The 19,930-nt window shown below is 42.8% G+C and overlaps 1 protein-coding gene across 1 annotated transcript in view; it reads right to left on the bottom strand.

The window, feature by feature from the left end:
• NME7 (NME/NM23 family member 7) overlaps nt 1–19,930 on the bottom strand; it is a 174,760-nt gene that overhangs the window by 110,900 nt on the left and 43,930 nt on the right. The window contains exons 4-5 of the mRNA XM_065417040.1: nt 6,695–6,805; nt 2,210–2,260 (exon numbers count right to left, since the gene is read on the bottom strand). Coding sequence (XP_065273112.1) covers nt 2,210–2,260; nt 6,695–6,805 — 162 coding nt within the window. The remainder of the gene's footprint in view (nt 1–2,209; nt 2,261–6,694; nt 6,806–19,930) is intronic.

The raw sequence follows: 19,930 nt of genomic DNA, 5'->3' as shown, positions 1-19,930 counted from the left end.
GTGCGAGATTTTTTTTTATTCAGTTATTGTTAAGGTTACTTTTTTATGGCTTATAGACAAATACAGACACAGGGACAAAAAATAATTTCTGAAATGCTCCTTATTTCTTAAAAATAACTGCTGCGCAAGCTATTTACGTTAATGCATATGTAAAATATGAAATTTAACATTTAATCCCCAAAAAGTTAATAGCTACTTTTTCCTGCTATTCAGTAAACTTTCATTAACTACCGATCTTGCCAATTAAATCTGAAAGTCCTGTTTATGAAACACCATAATAAACCTCTAATAAAATGCTATATGTAATTGGGTATGAGAATTTAAATTTTATCAGCATGAGGATACTTTTTCGGTTCACTTACTATAGCAAAATCCCATACAACAGATATCGGGTATCGCTGGATGGCAGACAGAGTACATCATAGTGAATAGAGGGCTTACAGTTTCTCAGCCGGCCGTTAGTTTAGCAATCCATGAAATAACACTGCAGACAGAACTCTTCTTCATTTATAAATTTATTCAAGCAGACTTACTTAGCAAAGAAAAAATGACAACTCTTTGTTTTCCTAGGATCTATACTATAGTCCAGGGGTATGCAACCTATGGCACACGTGCCAAAGGCGGCACGCGAGCTGATTTTCAGTGGCACTCACACTGCCCGGGTCCTGGCCACCGATCCGGGGGGGGCTCTGCATTTTAATTTAATTTTAAATGAAGCTTCTTAAACATTTTTAAAACCTTATTTACTTTACATACAACAATAGTTTAGTTATATATTATAGACTTATAGAAAGAGACCTTCTAAAAACATGAAGATGTATTACTGGCACACAAAACCTTAAATTAGAGTGAATAAATGAAGACTCGGCTCACCACTTCTGAAACATTGCTGACCCCTGCTATAGTCTGACATTTCCTAGGGTCATTTCTCTACAGTGGACAGAAGGAAACAACCTGCACCTACACAAACCAATTGCTGCTCCTAGAATTAGGTGGCAATTACTATATTCCCAATGCTCAGGAACCTCACAACAGTGCTGCACTTGGCTCTCTGTCAGTTGCAATTTCTTGTTCTGCATGACCAAAAACGTAAGTATGTCTACACAGCTGACGTTAAAGCGCTGTCACGGCAGTACTTTAACGTAGCTGTGTAGTCGCAGTTCCAGCACTGGGAGAGAGCTGTCCCAGTGCTGGAAAAAAACCACCTCCACGAGAGGAATAGCTCCCAGCGCTGGTGCACTGTCTACACTGCCTCTTTACAGCGCTGAAACTTGCATCGCTCAGGGAACTGTTTTTTCACACCCCTGAGCGAGGAAAGTTTCAGCGCTCTAAGTGGCAGTGTAGACAAGCCCTAACTAGGGTTGGCCTTGACCAACTACACTGTGATAAAAGCTGTTAACCTGGGTCCAGACTCAGGAATAGATTAGCTACCCCACCGTCTTTGCTAATCAGATAAAGCCTACATGTAAATAACAAATAGCATTTATCCATTATGCACCCTAATTAAACTTGATGCATGAGGAAACTGAAAAAGATTTTATACAGCTACATACATACAAATATATAAATATTTTCATCCAGTGTTTCTAGAGAGATCAAGTATTTCATAGTTTCATGCAATACGAAACAGCAGAGCCACACACAGGTTTTAGCCCACAAAAGCTTATGCTCAAATAAATTTGTTAGTCTCTAAGGTGCCAAAAGTACTCCTCGTTCTTTTTACACAGAGTTCTGTATCTTGTCCAGGACCAGCCATACATAAGACATGTGCCCCAGGTGCCACAATTTTTGAAATACTTGTGCTTTTGCGTATTTGCTACCAGAAGGGTATCCAGGACTGGATGGTACTCTGCAATTCTCACTGATTGCAAGCCATATTCTGTATCCGGAGAGTCTCCCTCTCATGCTTCTTTTTAGCTAGGGTGCTTTTCACATCTCATAGGGTGGATGCATTCATTGGCGCTCGATGGGGCATAGGATTGTGGAACTAGGCACCGGACAGCTAGGTCCATCTTAGGAGGAAGTTGGATGGGGTCCCCACACAAAACTTTGCATAGGCTCCCTTGAAACTTAAGCCCAGTTCTGGTTTTGCCACATTCTTGTAGTGTCACAGGCATGTGAAATGAATGCCATGCACTGTAAAGAAAGTTCTCCAGGACAATCTTTTCCTGTACAGTAAATGAACATAACCTCAAAAGTATGTACTTACTTGTAAAAGGGCTTTGATTGATGGTCTACGTGGAGATCCATTGCTTCTTTCCTAGAAAAGATTTTTTAAAAAACCTTGCATGAATCATTAATGTATAATTGTTCATTAATGTGCCTAAGTGGGAAGTTTCTCCCAATACCAGGTAGTTTGTGGGTGGCTTATACCCTAAAGCATCAGGGTTAATATACCTGATACATTTTTATCATAACAAGTGCAACTCTGAATATTCCTTTTACCCAGAAAAATTGATAATCCTCTGGGTCCTCTTTCGAATTCTACTAAGCTCATGGCTTGTATGGAATCTTGTAGGAATGAGTTACACAACATGTAACTAATCTGTAGAAGAGTATATCCTTCCAGTAGTTCTAAATGTGTTGCTTTTCAACTGCAAGTATCTGACATTCAAAATTTGAGCCATTTTAATTGGACAGGTCTTGTGGTATGTTTCTATTTATTGATTGGAGGAGTGACGCTTTCAGAAGGAAGCTTTTCATGTGAATACTCATTATGTCAAATCAAAAACTACTTTCCACAAATTTTCTAAATATTTGCTTAAAATTCCCTATTTCAGCAATAATTCCTACCAATAAGCTAATTCACTAGAATATTCATGGGAAGTGTACAGAATGGGGGCATGAACTCAGTCTAAGCTACATAATGTATAAATCTGAACAAATATTTGTGGATATTTTTTCAAAAATATTTGCTCAGCCCTACTGCTTAGTCAAAAATCTCCTATGGCATTAAATATAAAGACAATCTTCCTAGCTGTAACCCTAGTTCCCATTCTCTGTCAGCAGATCCCCATTTGTAGAACATGGAAAGTTGCATTCATCTTGGACAATGAGCTGATTTGAGAAGTGATTAGCTGAAGAGACTGGAGAACTGACATATGAAAGCAGGCGTCTGCCCTTGCTTTCATATCGAAGCAATGGGTTTTACAAAAGGTGTGAATCAAGTTAACAGGGTCTGCCAGGCAAATGTCAGCAGTAAAAAAAAAAAAAAAAAATTTAAAAAAGCAGAAGCTGATCTGGACAAGCCAACCTAGAGGGATATTTGGGATTAGGACTTTGGCATTACTATAGGCTATCACTAAAAATATGGTGCAAGTCCAAGAGACAAAAGTACAGGGTCCTGTGAAAACCACAAATACCCAGCCACCATTTTAGATTCATCCCACATCACTGTCCAATTATGGGTTCGTTAATAATAATATTTCATTTTGCAGGGCAGGCAAGGGACTTTTCTAAACAAAAGGTAATAAAAATTTACATTTTATATAAACTGTTTGGATTTCTTTTCCTCAAGGTAAGCAAAATCCAAAATATATAAAGTGGTTCAACAGAGAAACAGACATATAAAAACAAGGAAGCACCCAGTGCTCCAGGAGCAATGCACCAAGACAGCAGAAGTTAAGTCAGGCCGCAAAATGGTTCATATTAAGAGAAGACTGCAGGGATGAGAGGGCTGCACTCAAGAACTGGAACTGTGTAGCAGGTTCTGGGGACTGGAATAGTCACAGACAGCAATATGTGACTACTGAAGGGGTGGTCTAGCACTGTCCTACCACTACCTCAGAGGACAGAAAAGATTATAGGAATACCTCCCTTTGTCTTGTACTGGAACCACAAGATGCAAGAGTAAGAATCCTGTGAGAATGAATTTTCCTCTCAGAGACGTTGAGTAGAGAGGTCTGACATAGCCACAGCTGAGGAGCAGTGCAGTGACTTTGGGGAAATCCTTCATGGGAGATCTACCAACTCTTCCTTTCTTCTTTCCCCAGCATGCCCTCGTCACCAAATTTTGCTGCTCAGGAACATAGGGGGGACACAAGGTAGGGGGATCAAAATCCACGCCTGGCCCTGTCCTTACTCATGCCCAACAGGTTGTGGTGTGTCCGGGGAGCAGGGCTCTGTGATCCTAGAGCCAAATCTTGACTTTATATCGACTTTAGTATGACCTTCTTATAAACAAAGTAGGAAAATACAACCTAGATGGAACTACTACAAAGTGGGTGCATAATTGGTTGGAAAACCATTCCCAGAGAGTAATCAATAGTGGTTCACAGTCATGCTGGAAGGGCATATTGAGTGGGGTGCCAGAGGGATCAGTTCTGGGTCCGGATCTGTTCAATATCTTCATCAATGATTTAGATAATGGCATAGAGAATACACTTCGAGGACGATACCAAGCTGGGAGTTGCAAGTGCTTTGGAGGATAGGATTAAAATTCAAAATGATCTGGACAAACTGGAGAAATGGTCTGAAATAAATAGGATGAAATTCAATAAGAACAAATCCAAAGTACTCTACTTTGGAAGGAACAATCAGTTGCACACATACAAAATGGGAAATGACTGCCCAGGAAGGAATATTGTAGAAAGGGATCTGGGGTCATAGTGGATCACAAGCTAAATATGAGCCAACAGTGTAACACTGCTGCAAAAAAACCCAAACATCATTCTGGGATGCATTAGCAGGAGAGTTATAAGCAAAACATGAGAAGTAATTCTTCTACTCCACTCTGTGCTGATTAGGCCTCAACTGGAGTATTGTGTTCAGTTCTGGGTGCCACATTTCAGGAAGAATGTGGACAAACTGGAGAAAGTCCAGAGGAGAACAACAAAAATGATTAAAGGACTAGAAAACACGACCTATGGGAAGATTGAAAAAATTGGGCTTGTTTCGGCTGGAGAAGAGAAGACTGAAGAGGCACATGATAACAGTTTTCAAGTACATAAAAGATTGTTACAAGGAGGGAGGGAGGTAAATTGTTCTTGTTAGCCTCTGAGGATAGGACAAGCAGCAATGGGTTTAAATTGCAGCAAGGGTGGTTTAGGTTGGACATTAGGAAAAACTTCCTATCTGTCAGGGTGGTTAAGGTTGAGGTCCCTTCCAGTCCTATGATTTTAAGAATGTGGATTTATTGCAAGGCAATAACCCAACCACCTCTATAGAATTATACAACAATCATCAGTTCAGATTGCATTATGAAGTCAAGCAATTCAGGGCAGGGGCAAAGAAACATTTTCTGAGCTTTAAATCCATGATATTGATTTCAGTTTTATAAAAGGCATACACTATATTTACTTACAGTAAGACCAATAACATTTGTATACAACATTTTTGTATTACTCAGACATTGTCAGCGACTGAGTCATGGGCAGTCTGGCCTAATCATTGGATGAAGAGTCTGGCCTACCAGTTAGAGCTGAATCCAGAGCGGGTGGTTCCAGGAGCAAAGCCCAGGGTCATAGCAAGGAGTCAGAGACTAAAGCCTAAGCTGGTCAACTGGAGTCACAGTCAAAAGATGGAGCCAAGGGTCTGAGTTTGCCTCACATTCTATCGGAATCTTGGATTTCCCAGACCTCGTGCTCCTTTTGGCCTGGGCATCTGTGGGAGGTGGTGATGGAGCAGAGTGGCTGGGAAAGGGATTCTCCACATACGGTTTCAGAAGGGACACATGGAACTCTTTGAACTGTCCCATTATGGGGGTAGAAGTCTCCAGGAGGGGAGATGCCCAGACCAGGGCCTCCCTGGTTAGCAGACTAATAATAAGTCCTACTTGGGTCTGGTCAGTGGAAAATGACTGGGGCCAATGCAGGAACAGGAGCCAGCACTAGCTCATGAAACCACGGAATTTGTTATGGTCCCCATCAAACTTATCCTGCATTAAAATCTCCAACTCCCTAGAAGCCAGGGCAGCAGATACAGGTGGGACAGCTTGAGCCTGTAGCGCTGCAGTTTGTACTGCAATACCATAACCTGGGACCGTAGGGGCTGCAGGATTCCCAAAATGTCCTGCAGGGGCATGGCTGCCTCTGAGGAATCCATCTTACCTGCCCTTGTTCAATCTTTTGGGTTCCTCAAACTATCAGTGACCGAGTTGTGGGCAGTCTGGCCTAATGGCTGGAGCATGACTCTGGCATACCAGTCTGAGCTGAATCCAGATGCGAAGTCAAGGATCACAGGCAGGCGTCAGAGTCCAAAGCCTAAGGGTCAATCGGATTTACAGACAGAAGGTGGAGTCGAGGATCTGAGCTGGGAATCAGAAGTCAAAAGGAGTTGGGGGGTGGAACAGGAGCAGCCTGAGGCTGGAGCAGGAACCAAGCTAGAGGAAGTGGGGGCAAGGGCAGGACCAAACACAGCTATGGGCTAAGAATGCGTTGAGCAGCAGCTGAACTGCTACTGAGCATAAGTATCAGCCTGTTCATTCCTTCAGTCAATCAGATGGCTCAATCAGACAGCTTCTATCAGAGCCAGCTGCATTCACTGGATTGCCAGGAGACAGGCTCTGCTGCAGGCTAAGCCCAACAAACATCCTGAATTAGGCATCATATGAGAAACCTAGATCTGATTATGAAACATTATTCTCTTTGCTACTCAGTGGAATAGATCGAATGTTCTGAATAACATGGAATAACTGTGAGGATACACTTCAGTACAAAATAATCAAATCCTACAAGGAACGTTAATAGAGCCTTACCGTGAAAGTACCATCATTTTGGCTTTAGTTATTGTAAACCCAGCATTAATGATGATATCAATTAGTTCTCCAATCTTGGGCACTGCATCAGGTTTAACCAAAGCCAGTGTTCTGAAAAGGCAGAAATTTTTTTTTGGAATTTTCATTCTTTAGGAAAAGACAAAGTTAAAGTTACACTTAAAGAAAAAAGCCTCACACAAGGAAATACAGAAATGCACAGTTACAGTCATCCAACAATTTTACCTCAGTCCTTAACTGACCTTCCAACCAGCACATGCATATCTTTCATGTATGATGGAGGCATTAAAACCTTAAAAAAACGCTTACCTACCTTTTCGTAACGGTTGTTCTTTGAGATGTGTTGCTCATGTCCATTCCATTCTAGGTGTGTGCGTGTCCACATGCACAGTCATTGGAGATTTTTGCCTTAGCGGTACCCATAGGGTCGGCTGTAGCGCCCTCTTGAGTGCTGCGATCATGCGCAAGTATATTAGGCGCTGCCGACCCTACATCCTCTCAGTTCCTTCTTACCGGCAACTCCGACAGAGGAGCAGAAGGGTGGGTAATGGAATGGACATGAGCAACACAGCTCGAAGAACAGTTATGAAAATGTAGGTAACCGTTTTTTCTTTGAGTGCTTGCTCATGTCAATTCCATTCTAGGTGACTCACAAGCAGTATTCTCTGAGGTGGGCTTGGAGTTCACAATTTAGCAGCTTGCAGTACTGCTCTACTGAAGCCAGCATCGTTCCGGGCCTGCTGGGTAAGTGCATAACGGGACGTGAACATGTGGACGGACGGACAGCCAGCTGGCCGCCCTACAGATGTCCTGGATAGGCACTTGGGCTAGGAAAACTGCCAAAGAGGCTTGCACCCTGGTTGAGTGGGCAGTGACAATCACCCAAGGTGGCTCCATCTCCTGATCGTAACAGCAGCAAATGCAGGCAGTGATCCAAAAAGAAATTATTTGAGCGGACACTGGACGACCTTTCATCATGTCAGCCACTGCGATGAATTGCGTCGATTTGCGGAATGGCTTGGTCCTTTCAATGTAGAAGGCTAGCACCCTCCTGTCATCTAGAGAATGCAATCTACACTCCTCCTCCGACTTATGCAGCTTTGGAAAAGACAGGTAGGTAAATGTCCTGGCCCATATGAAAGTGCGAGACCACCTTGGGCAGGAAAGCCGGGTGTGGCCGCAGCTGGACCTTGTCTTTGTAGAAGACTGTATAGGGTGGTTCCAAGGTAAGCACTCTAATCTCGGAGACCCGGCAGATGGAGGTTATCACAACTAGGAACACGATCTTCCAGGACAGGAGAAGGAGAGAGCAGGAAGCCAGAGGCCTGAAGGAGGGTCCCGTGAGCCGTGACAGCACAAGATTCAGGTCCCATGGCAGAACAGGGTCCCTGACGTATGAGTAGAGGCACTCGAGGAACCTGGCAGTCATATCCCGGGCAAAAACCGACCTACCCTCAAGCAGCAGACAGAAGGCCAAAATAGCGGCCAAGTGGACCTTGACAGATGAAAGGGATGGGCCTTGGCACTTGAGATGCAGAAGGTAGTCCATGATCAACTGCAGCGAGACACACTCAGGCCAAATGCCTTTAGCCAAGGTCCAATAAGTGAACCACTTCCATTTGGCCAGGTAGGTCGCTCTGGTGGAGGGCTTTCTGCTGCCCAACAGAACCTGCTGGACAGAAGCCGAGCAATCTGGCTCCTCTGCATTTAACCATGCAGCAGCCAAGCCGTCAGGTGCAGCGCCACCAGATTCCGATGCGGAAGATTGCCGTGGTTTTGGGATAGCAGGTCTGGCCTGAGTAGCAGCTGTAATGGACCAGCCAACGAGAGGTCCAGCAGCGTGTCCAGTGCTGGTCAAGCCGGCGCTATGAGGATCACCTTCACCCTGTCCTGCTTGATTTTGACGAGGACTCTGTAAATCAGTGGCACCGGAGGGAAGGCGTATAACAGAGTCCCCGACCATGGGAGCAGAAAAGCGTCCGACAGGGAGCCTCTGTTGATCTCCCGAATCAAGCAGAAAACATGGCATTTCCTGTTCTGCCTGGACGCGAACAGGTCCACCTGGGGCGTTCCCCACCTCTGGAAGATGAAGCTGGCCACTTCCGGATGGAGGGACCACTCATGGCGAGACGAGAAAGTCCTGCTGAGGCGATCTGTCAAAGCATTCCTGGGCCTCGGGGAGGTGTGAGGCTACAAGATGGATGTCGTGTTATACACAGAAGTCCCAGAGCCTGAGGGCTTCCTGGCAAAGGGCAGACAACCTGTCCCCGCCTTGCTTGTTGATATAGAAGCTAGTCGCTGTATTGTCCGTTAGGACCTGGACCACCTTGCTTTTTATGTGAGGTAGGAAGGCTTGACAGGCCAGGCGAACCGCTCTGAGCTCCCTGAGGTTGATGTGTAGGGAGCGATTGTGACTCGACCAACGACCCTGCGTGCTGAGATCACCCAGGTGGGCTTCCCACCCCAGGTCTGAGGCATCGGAGATGAGGGTCACGGATTGGGATGGAGCCACGAAGGGAACCTCCTCCAACAGGGAGCAGGATTCCGTCACCATGTGAGTGATGACAGTACGTGGTCCGGGACCCTGACCAAATGGTCCACACTCTGTCTTTTGGGGACGTAGACCAACACCAGCCATGCCTGCCGGGCCTGAAGTGGAGCCATATGTGCTAGACCACGTAAGTGCAGGCCGCCATGTGGCCCAACAATCGTAGCCACGTGTGAGTGGTGGTGAGAGGGTGGGCTTGCATGCACGAGATCAAGTCCACCATGGCTTGGAACCAAGCTTCGGGAGGAAGGCTCTGGCCTGAGTAGAGTCAAGGACCGTTCCAATGAACTCTATGAACTCCAATGAACTCTATGCGATAGAGATCTGCACCATGGCGAACTCCGGTGGGAAGCCAGACAGTACCATGGATACAGGCGTTCTGTGCCTTGCAGGCGGAGACCTTGGTGGCAGGTACCTGTGTCTTCTAATCGGGGACCGAGGCCGCGGTGATGGGGATCGATGCCTGCAGAGCGGGGATGCACCGCTGCTTTAGGGGGCAGTCCCATAACCAGCTTGCCCGTAGATGCTGGGGCCTTGGCCGGTTCTGTCGCCTGGCTGGGTGTCCGTGGTGCTGGTCAGCCTACTTGCTCTTTGGCCGCCGGGCTGGCTTCGGGCACAGATGACCCTACTAGGGGACTGGACCCCCTGCCGCTCCCAGGAGTTGGACGCGGGTCCCCTGCTGGACTAGGGGGTCTGACCGTATAAGTACCCCCAAGCAGCTCTGGTGCAGGCATATGGCCTGACAAAAGTCCTTTGCCAGAAGCCCCCTTTTTCTGCGGTGCCAGCGGGCTTGTTGAATTCAACTACTTCTTAGGCACTGGGGAGGGGGCATGGTGCTGGTAGGGTTCCAGTGCCGGTGGTGTGCTGCGTGCTGACGCCAAAGTGCTGGGCATGGAGTCCAATCGGGAGGGCTCCAAGGTAGGACAAAGCACAGCCTCCATGAGGAGGGCCCTCAAGTGGATATCCTGCTCCATTTGAGTTCGAGGGCAAAATTTTTGCAGATCCTGCATTTGTCCTTTCTGTGGAACTGCCCCAAACACTTTAAACAGCTCTCATGGGGTTCACTAGTGGGCATCGGGTGGCTGCACACTGAGCATGGCTTAAAGCCTGGGAAACGGGGCATGCCAGTCCCGGCCAAGACTCTAACACCTAAACAACTACTCGAACACTTAACTTAAAGGTCTAACTAAGTACCTAACAACTAACAACAAAGGAGAGAGAACAATGGACTGTAAGAACTGCTAATGCTCTTGTGACCGACCAACTCTTATGGGCGGTAAGAAGGAACTGAGAGGGTGTAGGGTCAGCAGTGCCTAATATACCAGCCCATGAGCATGGCACTCGAGGGCGCTACAGTCGACCCTATGGGTACTGCTAAGGCAAAAATCTCCGACGACTGCACGTGGGCGCGACACACCTAGAATGGAATCTACACGAGCAAGCACTCGAAGAAGTAGAATATTTGCCTGTGGCATGGTCAGCAGTATGTATGGAATCTCTGTGTCATCTAAAATGCCTGCAACTCCAGATATGGTAGCATGTATCTATGCTAAGTCTCACAATAGGGCAATCCTTTATAACAAAAAGTCCATGTACCTTTGTGAGTTTTTCTCCCCTGCTGATAATAGCTTCTCTTAATTAATTAGCCTCTTACAGTTGGTATGGGTACTTCCACCTTTTCATGTTCTCTGTATGTATAAATATCTTCTTACTGTATGTTCCATTCTATGCATCCGATGAAGTGGGCTGTAGCCCACGAAAGCTTATGCTCAAATAAATTTGTTAGTCTCTAAGGTGCCACAAGTACTCCTGTTCTTTTTGTCTGAATGTGGTTACTGCTGAGAATGTGAAAGCCTAATTTTCTGGTGAATGCACAGCACATTGAGATCCTTAGATAGAAGGGGCTATAGAAGTGCAAATAGTATATTTATTTGATTTATAAAGTGAAACTATTTCATGCTGGAGGTTGAGATATTTTTCCATCATGTCCTCCCACCCCTATCACACTCCAGCAAAGCAAGCCTTAACATCCCATTTGTTCCCTTTTCCCTCTTCCATTTCTGCCTGTTTATTCACACTGCTCTTTATGCACAGAGTGGCCTCGTGATCAACAAGCGGCTACGCTCTTCCTATTCAAATCCTTCCATAAAAATTGTGCTTCTTCCACAAAGCTTGTAAAAAAAAAAAAAAAAAAAAGAGATCCTTATTTGTATTATAGTAATGCCTAGAGGTCCCATCATGCTAGGTACTGTACAAACACAGGAGCTCTCTTCCAAAGAGCTAATAGTCTAAAAAGGCAGGATAAAGGAAGCATTATCTCTATTTTATGGATAAGAACTATATTATGAGAGAAATCAAAACATCCAGTTCATCCGGTCTTCTCTGCAATTATCTTTTATACTCTAAGCACTTGGGAGCCAGGATTCTTTTTATCATTCTGTTTTGTACAGCACCAAGTGCACGGTCAGTACTAAATTCATTATTAATCATAAAAAGTAAGCAGCATAACAGGAACTCTGTAAAATGACACTGTGCGCTTCCATTATTTATCCTCACAGTGAGTCAGCATCAAATGTGCTCAAGCTTACAAATCAACAGATGATTTATTATTGAACCGCCTGTACCACAAACTCTGCTTGGAATCTGAAAATCCAGTGGGGCTCTTCTGTCTTTTATACCATCTCCAGCAATGGAAGATATTCAAGACTGAATGTTTCCTTTATAGCAGTGCATCTATATAGAGAAGACAGATGCTGCCAGTTTGCTCGTTTTATTTCCCAGCATGCTGGAGAAGACAGCTTCTGTGTATGCTACAATTTGTTCTAACTGGAAATAACATGCTGAAATTAGGGGAAATTGACAAAGTACCATTCCATTTGCTCTGATCACTAAAAGATATCAAAGTTGCAGATGCTGTGGAGAAAAAAATAACACTCTAGCCATCACCCAAGGCTTTTACAGAGAATGGACACAGGAAACGTTAGAAGGGAGGTGGAAATTAATCTGATACTCCTGGTGGGGCAGAGGAAGGGATAGACCTAAGCTGCAAAATTCACAGTCAAATGTGAACTTCCCCAAAGATTAGGATGCTCAGATCTGTGGATCTGATTAAGGTGCATGTCTACTAGAAACAGTGCGATGATGCAAACAAGATTGATTGGTTAAGATGCTAGAAAGGATCAAGTTGTTTGACCAGGAATTTCTATTCAGTTTGAAGCTAGCATTTCCCTTCAGAATGTTTGTCTAGGGGTTTTTGTTTGTGTTGTTGAAGTTATATAGACTATCAGAGAGGAGGGGTTTAATCCTAGAATAATCTATCGTTTACTTTGCGGATTTCAGACTTTGATAGTAGATCCTCAATTGCTAGCAACATGCAGTGAAATACTATATGGTGAACCCATTATCTTCAGTACTAGCTGAAATAAGCATCTGTCAGGGGCAGTGATTTCCCTACACCCTCCCTGAATTTTCCCAACACCCCTCCCCCCAGTTTTGTGAACTAATTACATGCCAATTTAGTGACTGTTTGGAAATTTGAATTGAAATTTAAACATTAATACACACTTTAAAAGCATATACAGTGTATGATAAAATACATGTATCTGAAAAAGTATAATAGATATGAAAAGTATGAACATAGACTAACTTCCTTATACAGCTGTTGTTTTTTATGACAATGTCAGTGCATTCATTTCGGTGATGTTGGCCAACCTAATAATTTTAAATGATGATTTGTAAGCGAAGTCTAAATGAGCTCTCCCTGACAGCTAGTGATGAGCTGGGGCTGGAGGGAAAGGCTTTAGGACCAGATTGAATTTACATTCACACCTAATCTACCTAAGTACCCAGCAAACAGAGCTGTGTTGCCCAAGTGATAGATTTTGGTTGGGGTTGGGTTACAAATCACTTGAATGCAGGGGGGGGGGGCGGGGGCGGGGGGAGGGATGAAATGTTGTTGTTCTTATTGAATGAGTAAAGGGCAGTAGAACTGTACTTAGCCTGTGCTGATTGAGGGCATCAAGAGAGAGGGTGGGGACCTGTCCCTCTCCACTGTTTAAAGACAGAGCTGATTAGGCTCCATAGATAGTATTTTGTTCTGTTAAGTGACCACTGCAACTGAAATCACTGATAATCAGGTCTAAGTGCTTAGTCCTGCTGTGGGACAGTGTTTCTGTGGAAGAGACAGCCCAACCTGCACTAGCATGGAGGTTCCCCCCCTGAGAGCTCAGCTGAAATCACTGAGAGCTGGGTGGAACCTCAAGAGACCAACTCGCAGAGGTCACAGTGGCAGGTGGCAGCAGAAGGTGACGGCGCAGGGCCATTGGCAACAGAGTGGTGGAGTGAACGGTGGCACAACAAACAGCAGTGGCCAGAGCGAACAGTGAGCAGCTGGAGGAACGAGCAAGGTGCCTTCTTGCCCCCCACCTGGGAGGAGAACTCACGTGAAAGCAACTCTGAGTCTCCACTGACCAAGGACAACACCGGTGAGTGGGGTGCGGTGGAGGGAAAAGTGAGGGGCACGTTAAATAAATATTTGTTTGTTGGACTATATTTTAGTGACTTTGCTCCAGAATGCTAGCTTTGTGACTGGGAATGGAAACTTTATATATATATATATATATATATATATATATATATATATATATATATATATATATATATATATATATATATATGTTTCCTAGTAGGCCAAGATTTTTAAAATGCATTATTTGCCAATTTGTTATCTCACATTGTTGCTATCTTGAGAGGTCATTATGTTGGGGAGTTTCTGTACTAAACATTTTTATTATTATAATTAATTTTTACATAAGAATGGTCATACTGGGTCAGACCAATGGTCCATATAGCCCAGTATCCTGTCTTCTGACAGTGGTCGAGGCCAGGTGCTTCAGAGGGAATGAACAGAACAGGGAATCATCAAGTGATCCATCCCCTGTTGCCCATTCCCAGCTTCTGGCAAACAGGCTAGGGACACTCAGACCATGGTGTTGCATCCCTCCCCATCCTGGCTAATAGTCACTGATGGACCTATTCTCCAGGAATTTTTCTAGTTCTTTTTTTAATCCTGTTATAGTTTTGGTCTTCACAGCATCCCCTGGTAAAGAGTTCCACGGGTTGACTTATGTTGTGTGAAGAAGTACTTCCTTTTGTTTTGTTTTTAAACCTGCTGCCTATTAATTTCAATGGGTGACTGCTAGTTCTTGTGTTATGTGAAGGATTAAATAACATTTCCTTATTCACTTTCTTCACACCAGTCAAGATTTTATAGACCTCTATCATATCCCCCCTTAGTCATCTCTTTTCTAAACTGAAAATTCCCAGTCATTTTAATCTCTCCTCCTGTTTCATACCCCTAATCATTTTAGTTGCCCATCTCTGTACCTTTTCCAATTCCAATATATCTTTTTTGGGATGGGGTGACCAGATCTGCACACAGTATTCAAGATGTGCATGTACCATGGATTTACATAGAGGCAATATGATATTTCCTGTCTTAATATCTATCCCTTTCTTAATGATTCCCAACATTCTGTTTGCTTTTTTGACTGCCGCTGCACATTGAGTGGATGTTTTCAGAGAACTATCCACAAGGACTCCAAGATCTCTTTCTTGAGTGTTAACAGCTAATTCAGACTCCATCATTTTGTATGTATAGTTGAGATTGTTTTCCAATGTGCGTTACTTTGCATTTATCAACATTGAATTTCATCTGCCATTTTGTTGCCCAGTCACCCAGTTTTGTGAGATCCCTTTGTAACTCTTCGTAGTCTGCCTGGGACTTAACTATCTTGAATAGTTTTGTATCATCTGCAAATTTTGTCACCTCACTGTTTACCCATTTTTCCAGATCATTTCTGAATATGTTGAATAGTACTGACCTCTCAGGGATACCACTATTTATCTCTCTCCATTCTGAAAACTAATAATTTATTCCTACTCTTTGTTTCCCATCTTTTAACCAGTTACTGATCCATGAGAGGACTTCCCTCTTATCCCATGAGGGCTTACTTTTCAAAAGTCAATTTAAATTAAGTACATTTTTAAAAAAAAATTATATATTTTTAGAAATCTAGACCTGTTATGTGTTTTGGTGTAACTTGCATTATCCTTATGTTAAATTTGCATTATCCTAACAAAACATTTACTTTATTCATATCTCTTTTATATGTTGCAGGTCAAAGTGAAAATGAAAAGACAAAAAACAATACAATAATTTTTCCACTCAAAGGCCTCAAAAACTAACCAAGGTGAAGAACACATCAAGAACCAAGAATATATCAACATGTAATCTGAAGGTTCAAGTGGTATATCTACATCCGACCAGCCCAAAGCACAAATACAGCTACCTACTGAAGAAACAGTGTCTCCAAAACCTAAAGGCAGTTCCCGATGTTTGTCGGTCAAAGTGTTCCCATTTATTGAAGTTACAAAAGATGGCTACTGGTGCACCTCTTGCAAAAAAGCTTACGAAGAAGGAAAGCTTCCCAATGCTATAATTGGTAAAAGTGGAGGAGCCTGGTTTGTCAAACTGATCAGCAAAGCCAATGCTGACAAACTACGTGAAAAGGCTGCAAAACACCATGCCTCTGGAGTGTATCAACATGCAGGAAGCCTTATAAGCCCACTTTCAAAGCCAATTTTAGAAGTACTTAATGAGGTTGTTAAGAATGCTGGAGACACACAGTTCATGCGAACAAACATGGCTGTGGCATCCTACTTTCTATTTAAGCAAGAGATACCACACACTACAAACTGGAGGCCAATGTTAAGTGCATTGTCACTTGTTCATCCTGAAGTTGAACACTGGTTCCGAACAGGACCAGCAAATGCTCACTGTCTTTCTGCAAGAAATTCAACTGACTGGCTAGAAGCATGCGGTGCAACAGTGAAAGACTCAAGAGTTGAAAAAGTGAAGAACTCTCTCACCACATTCAAAAAATTTGCATACATGGCTGATGAATGCACTGATGCAAATGGGCATCAAGTATTAAGTCATTGTGTACGTTATCTTGATGTCAAGGGTAGGCCAGTAGATGCATTTCTAGATGTTCAAGTTATAGAAGACACATCGGCTGCATCTGTGACAACCCACATCTTAGAAGAGTTAAATGCTTGTCAGTTGGACCCCAAACAGATGGCTGCTTGTGCATTTGATGGAGCTGCAAACTTCTCTGGAAGACATGGTGGAGTACAAGCTTTGCTCAGAGAAAAGTGTAACCCTAATCTCTCCTGAACACATGGCAGAGGCCATCTACTCCAATTAGCACTAGTACGAGCTGCAGAATCTTCAAAAGACATTAAAAAAGCTATAAATTTAATGTCTTCATTATATTTGTTTTTCAGCAAGAGTCCAAATAGACTGAATATCTTGGAAAATATAGAAGATACACTGAGACTGAAGTTCAAATTCAACCTGGGAAAACCCGCTGGCTTTCTCATGAGCGATCCTTGGCTGTTGTCTTAAAATTACTCCAGCCGTTATTACTGGCTTTGGAAAGTATCTACCAAGATGGGATGGATCTAAGTAGTGAGGCTGGTGGATTACTTTTGCTACTATGTTCAGAGAAGACTATTGCCATTCTCTCTCTCGTAAGTCTACTGTTGAAACCACCTGGGTCATTAAACAATGCCATCCAGGCATCTGCTACAACAGTAGTAGATCTTTGTCCAGCAATAGAAGCTACATTTGGATCAATCAGAGATCTATCCATTGAAAAAGTACTGGAAGAAGCAAAGACTTCAGTCCAGAAGTTGACTAAAGAAAGCATTTATATTGAATCCTTAAGTGAATAAGACAAGAAGTGTTTGTTAAGACAACTGAAAAAGTACACAGACTTGATTCTTTAAAATCTACAACAGTGACTTCTAGATTCTACTCAACCTCTACGTAGGTTTTACAGATGCCTGTCCTATAAAACACCGACAGTTGAGTGGAGTGAGGCACTACCAGCAATGGGGCTGCCATGTGATTAGGACAGAATAGAGAATTTGAACACAGAGTTCAATATCATACGCGAATGAATGAATATTTGACTTCAACTTCTTTTTTATCATCACTAGTGGCTCGAACTGATCTGTGTGTTCTGTTTCCTGGGATGAAAGAAGCAGGAATTCATCTCTTGCTACTCCCAGTCACAACAGCTACAGTTGAGCGTTCTTTTTCATCATTTAATAGAATTTTGTGTTCTGAAAGAAGTCACCTTCTGCCTGATCATGTGAATGAACTAATGAGCATATCAACTGAAAGAATGGAAGTACCGGACACACGAGAAGTCACCAAAGATGAACGCATTGCATTCAAGAAGTTCATTAACAGAGTTGTGCAAAATTATAACAAGAAACCAAGAAGGATGTAGACGTAGTGCTTCACAGAAGGCTTGAGTAGCCAACTTTAATTTGTGTGATGATTTTAAAACATGAGTTAAATCTAATAAAATGGTCATGAAACATTTTTCAGTTTTTACTATGGTGCCATACAGCCCACCTTCACCCTCACAGTCTCGCCCCTCATCGGCCCTGACACCCCCCCCTGTAAATTCGAACACCCCGCCCCCCAATTTCAATTCCTGGGGAAGCCACTGGTCATGGGTGGTTTGTAATAGTATTTTCAGTGTGTTTTTCATGGAGGTATGCAGGGTAGAAAGTGCTATGATCCAGCATGCTGAGGTTTGTTCCTGAGATTGGATTTTGGATCCATGTGATCTATTTGTAGTTTTAATTAGCAATATGTTTTAGGGTTCTGACAGGTGAGTCCACACAAGTGCATTAGGGAACAGTTACATCTGGGAACAAAGGAAAAAGAATTAAAAACTAGACTCAGCTACTTTGTGTCACACAGTAAATCTGAATGCGAATCTCTTGTGATTATTGAAAAGAGAGATAGTAAGTGATCATAAGAACGGTATCTGGTGCATAAAACACAATGTATGCTGTGGCTAAGGCTGGTGTTTATTTTTAATAGAAGGACTATTACAAGTATAAAATCTTATGCTGTGGAGGGGAGGAAATGTTAAATATGGTAAATGACTGGAAGCACATTAATGATTTACTAAATCAATAAAATAATCTGGAATTTCTGGCTTGTCGTGAGCATTCTAATAATTTTTTTAAACCAGTTATGGTAACTGAATACACTGAAAGGCTCACGGTCCTCTTAAAAAAAAAAAAAAAAAAAAAAAAAAAAAAAAAAAAAACTTGTCTGAAAAATGTTTAACTAGTGTTAAGCACCATCTAAGATCACTACAAGTGAAAGATTAGGGGGGGAAATTCTCTATTTTTTCCAATTTTATTTACTTTGTGCATTTGACAGCACTATGTGTTTAGTTAAGTTCCCTAATCAGTTTCCTTGTTGGCGTGGGTCTTTCAGTTAACAGTGGAAAGGGGGAAAAGGAAAAAAAAAGCATTTAAATAAATAAACATGGCTGTAAAGCCAATAAATAAATTGTCTGGGGGACTCAGAGGCAAGTGTAGAACCTGAAACTACTTTAAAGTCACTTTTTGGAACTGGATAGATTTTAAGTTGCCTGTCCATACAGGAAAGTTTTTACTTAAAGTGCAATTACAATCAGAAAACGGACTACGTAAAAATCAGCCTTTTCTTCCCCCCACACCAGATCAATTCCCTGTATGTGTCTGGAGTCATACTGGCTCATTTTACTGACAAAATCAAAGGCTCCAGTTTCAGAAAGTGCAAGATGCTTGATGTGCAGATGCCAGTCTAGCCTGGAGTACTCACTGAGCATTTTGCACATGCTTCTCTAGTGACCAAAGTATGTGTAAGTTTTGCAAACTTGAGCCTATGTTTCCTTCTGCTAGCTGTATGGGCCATGCAGGACTATTGCAGAACAAGGTGAAGATTATCCTGCCTCGTGCATCAACAGCAAAATTGTCCAGTTCCACATTCTTTATCTTTGGTGATGCTCATTTCATCCTCTCTTGCAAAATTCCTCTTTTTCCCCTTCTGTCACTGTCATGAAACCTGCACTAAGGACTATCCCTAACAGGCAACCCCATAACCAGCCACTTGCCCCCGTGCAATATAATCTTGTTTAACCATCGAAACCCAACCTCTGCTTGAAATTGGATTTTGCTGATCCCTTTGATGATTGCTTAAGGTAGATTTCAATGGAAGTCATTTGGTCATTCTGAATAAATTATAACACTGTCTCTTCTACAGCTAAAGATGGGCATGGTAAGTATTATTAACCCCATTTTACAGATGGGGAAAATGAGAGATTAAGGGCTTGTCTAGGCACAAAATTTGTACTGTTTTAAAATAGAAGAGTATAAAGCAGTACAATCCTCCTAGTATAAACTGCATCCACGTTGGTATAAAGCTGTTTTATATCAGTGTAGCTATTCCCATATGAGAAGTGGAATAAACAATTCCCATATAAGGCACCTTTATACTGCTGTAATTGCACCCACACTAGGGCTTATTCAGGTATAGTACATCAGTACAAATTTACCCCTCTAACCAAAAAAATTATACTGGTATAAAAGTTGTATATAGGCCAGGCCTAAGTGACTTGCCCAAGGTCACAGAGTTGATTCATAAAACCAGGAACATAATAGAGCCTCATGTTTTTTGCAAATGCAAAACAACACAAATACCGAAAAACAACGTATAAAATGAAATAAAGTGCCACTCCCTCAACTCTGACCCA

This window comes from Emys orbicularis, chromosome 1 (assembly GCF_028017835.1).
Source record: "Emys orbicularis isolate rEmyOrb1 chromosome 1, rEmyOrb1.hap1, whole genome shotgun sequence".
In the NCBI taxonomy this organism is placed as follows: Eukaryota; Metazoa; Chordata; order Testudines; family Emydidae; genus Emys; species Emys orbicularis.
The sequence above is the reverse complement of the archived record's forward strand: the minus strand, read 5'-3'. Positions and strand labels throughout refer to the sequence as shown.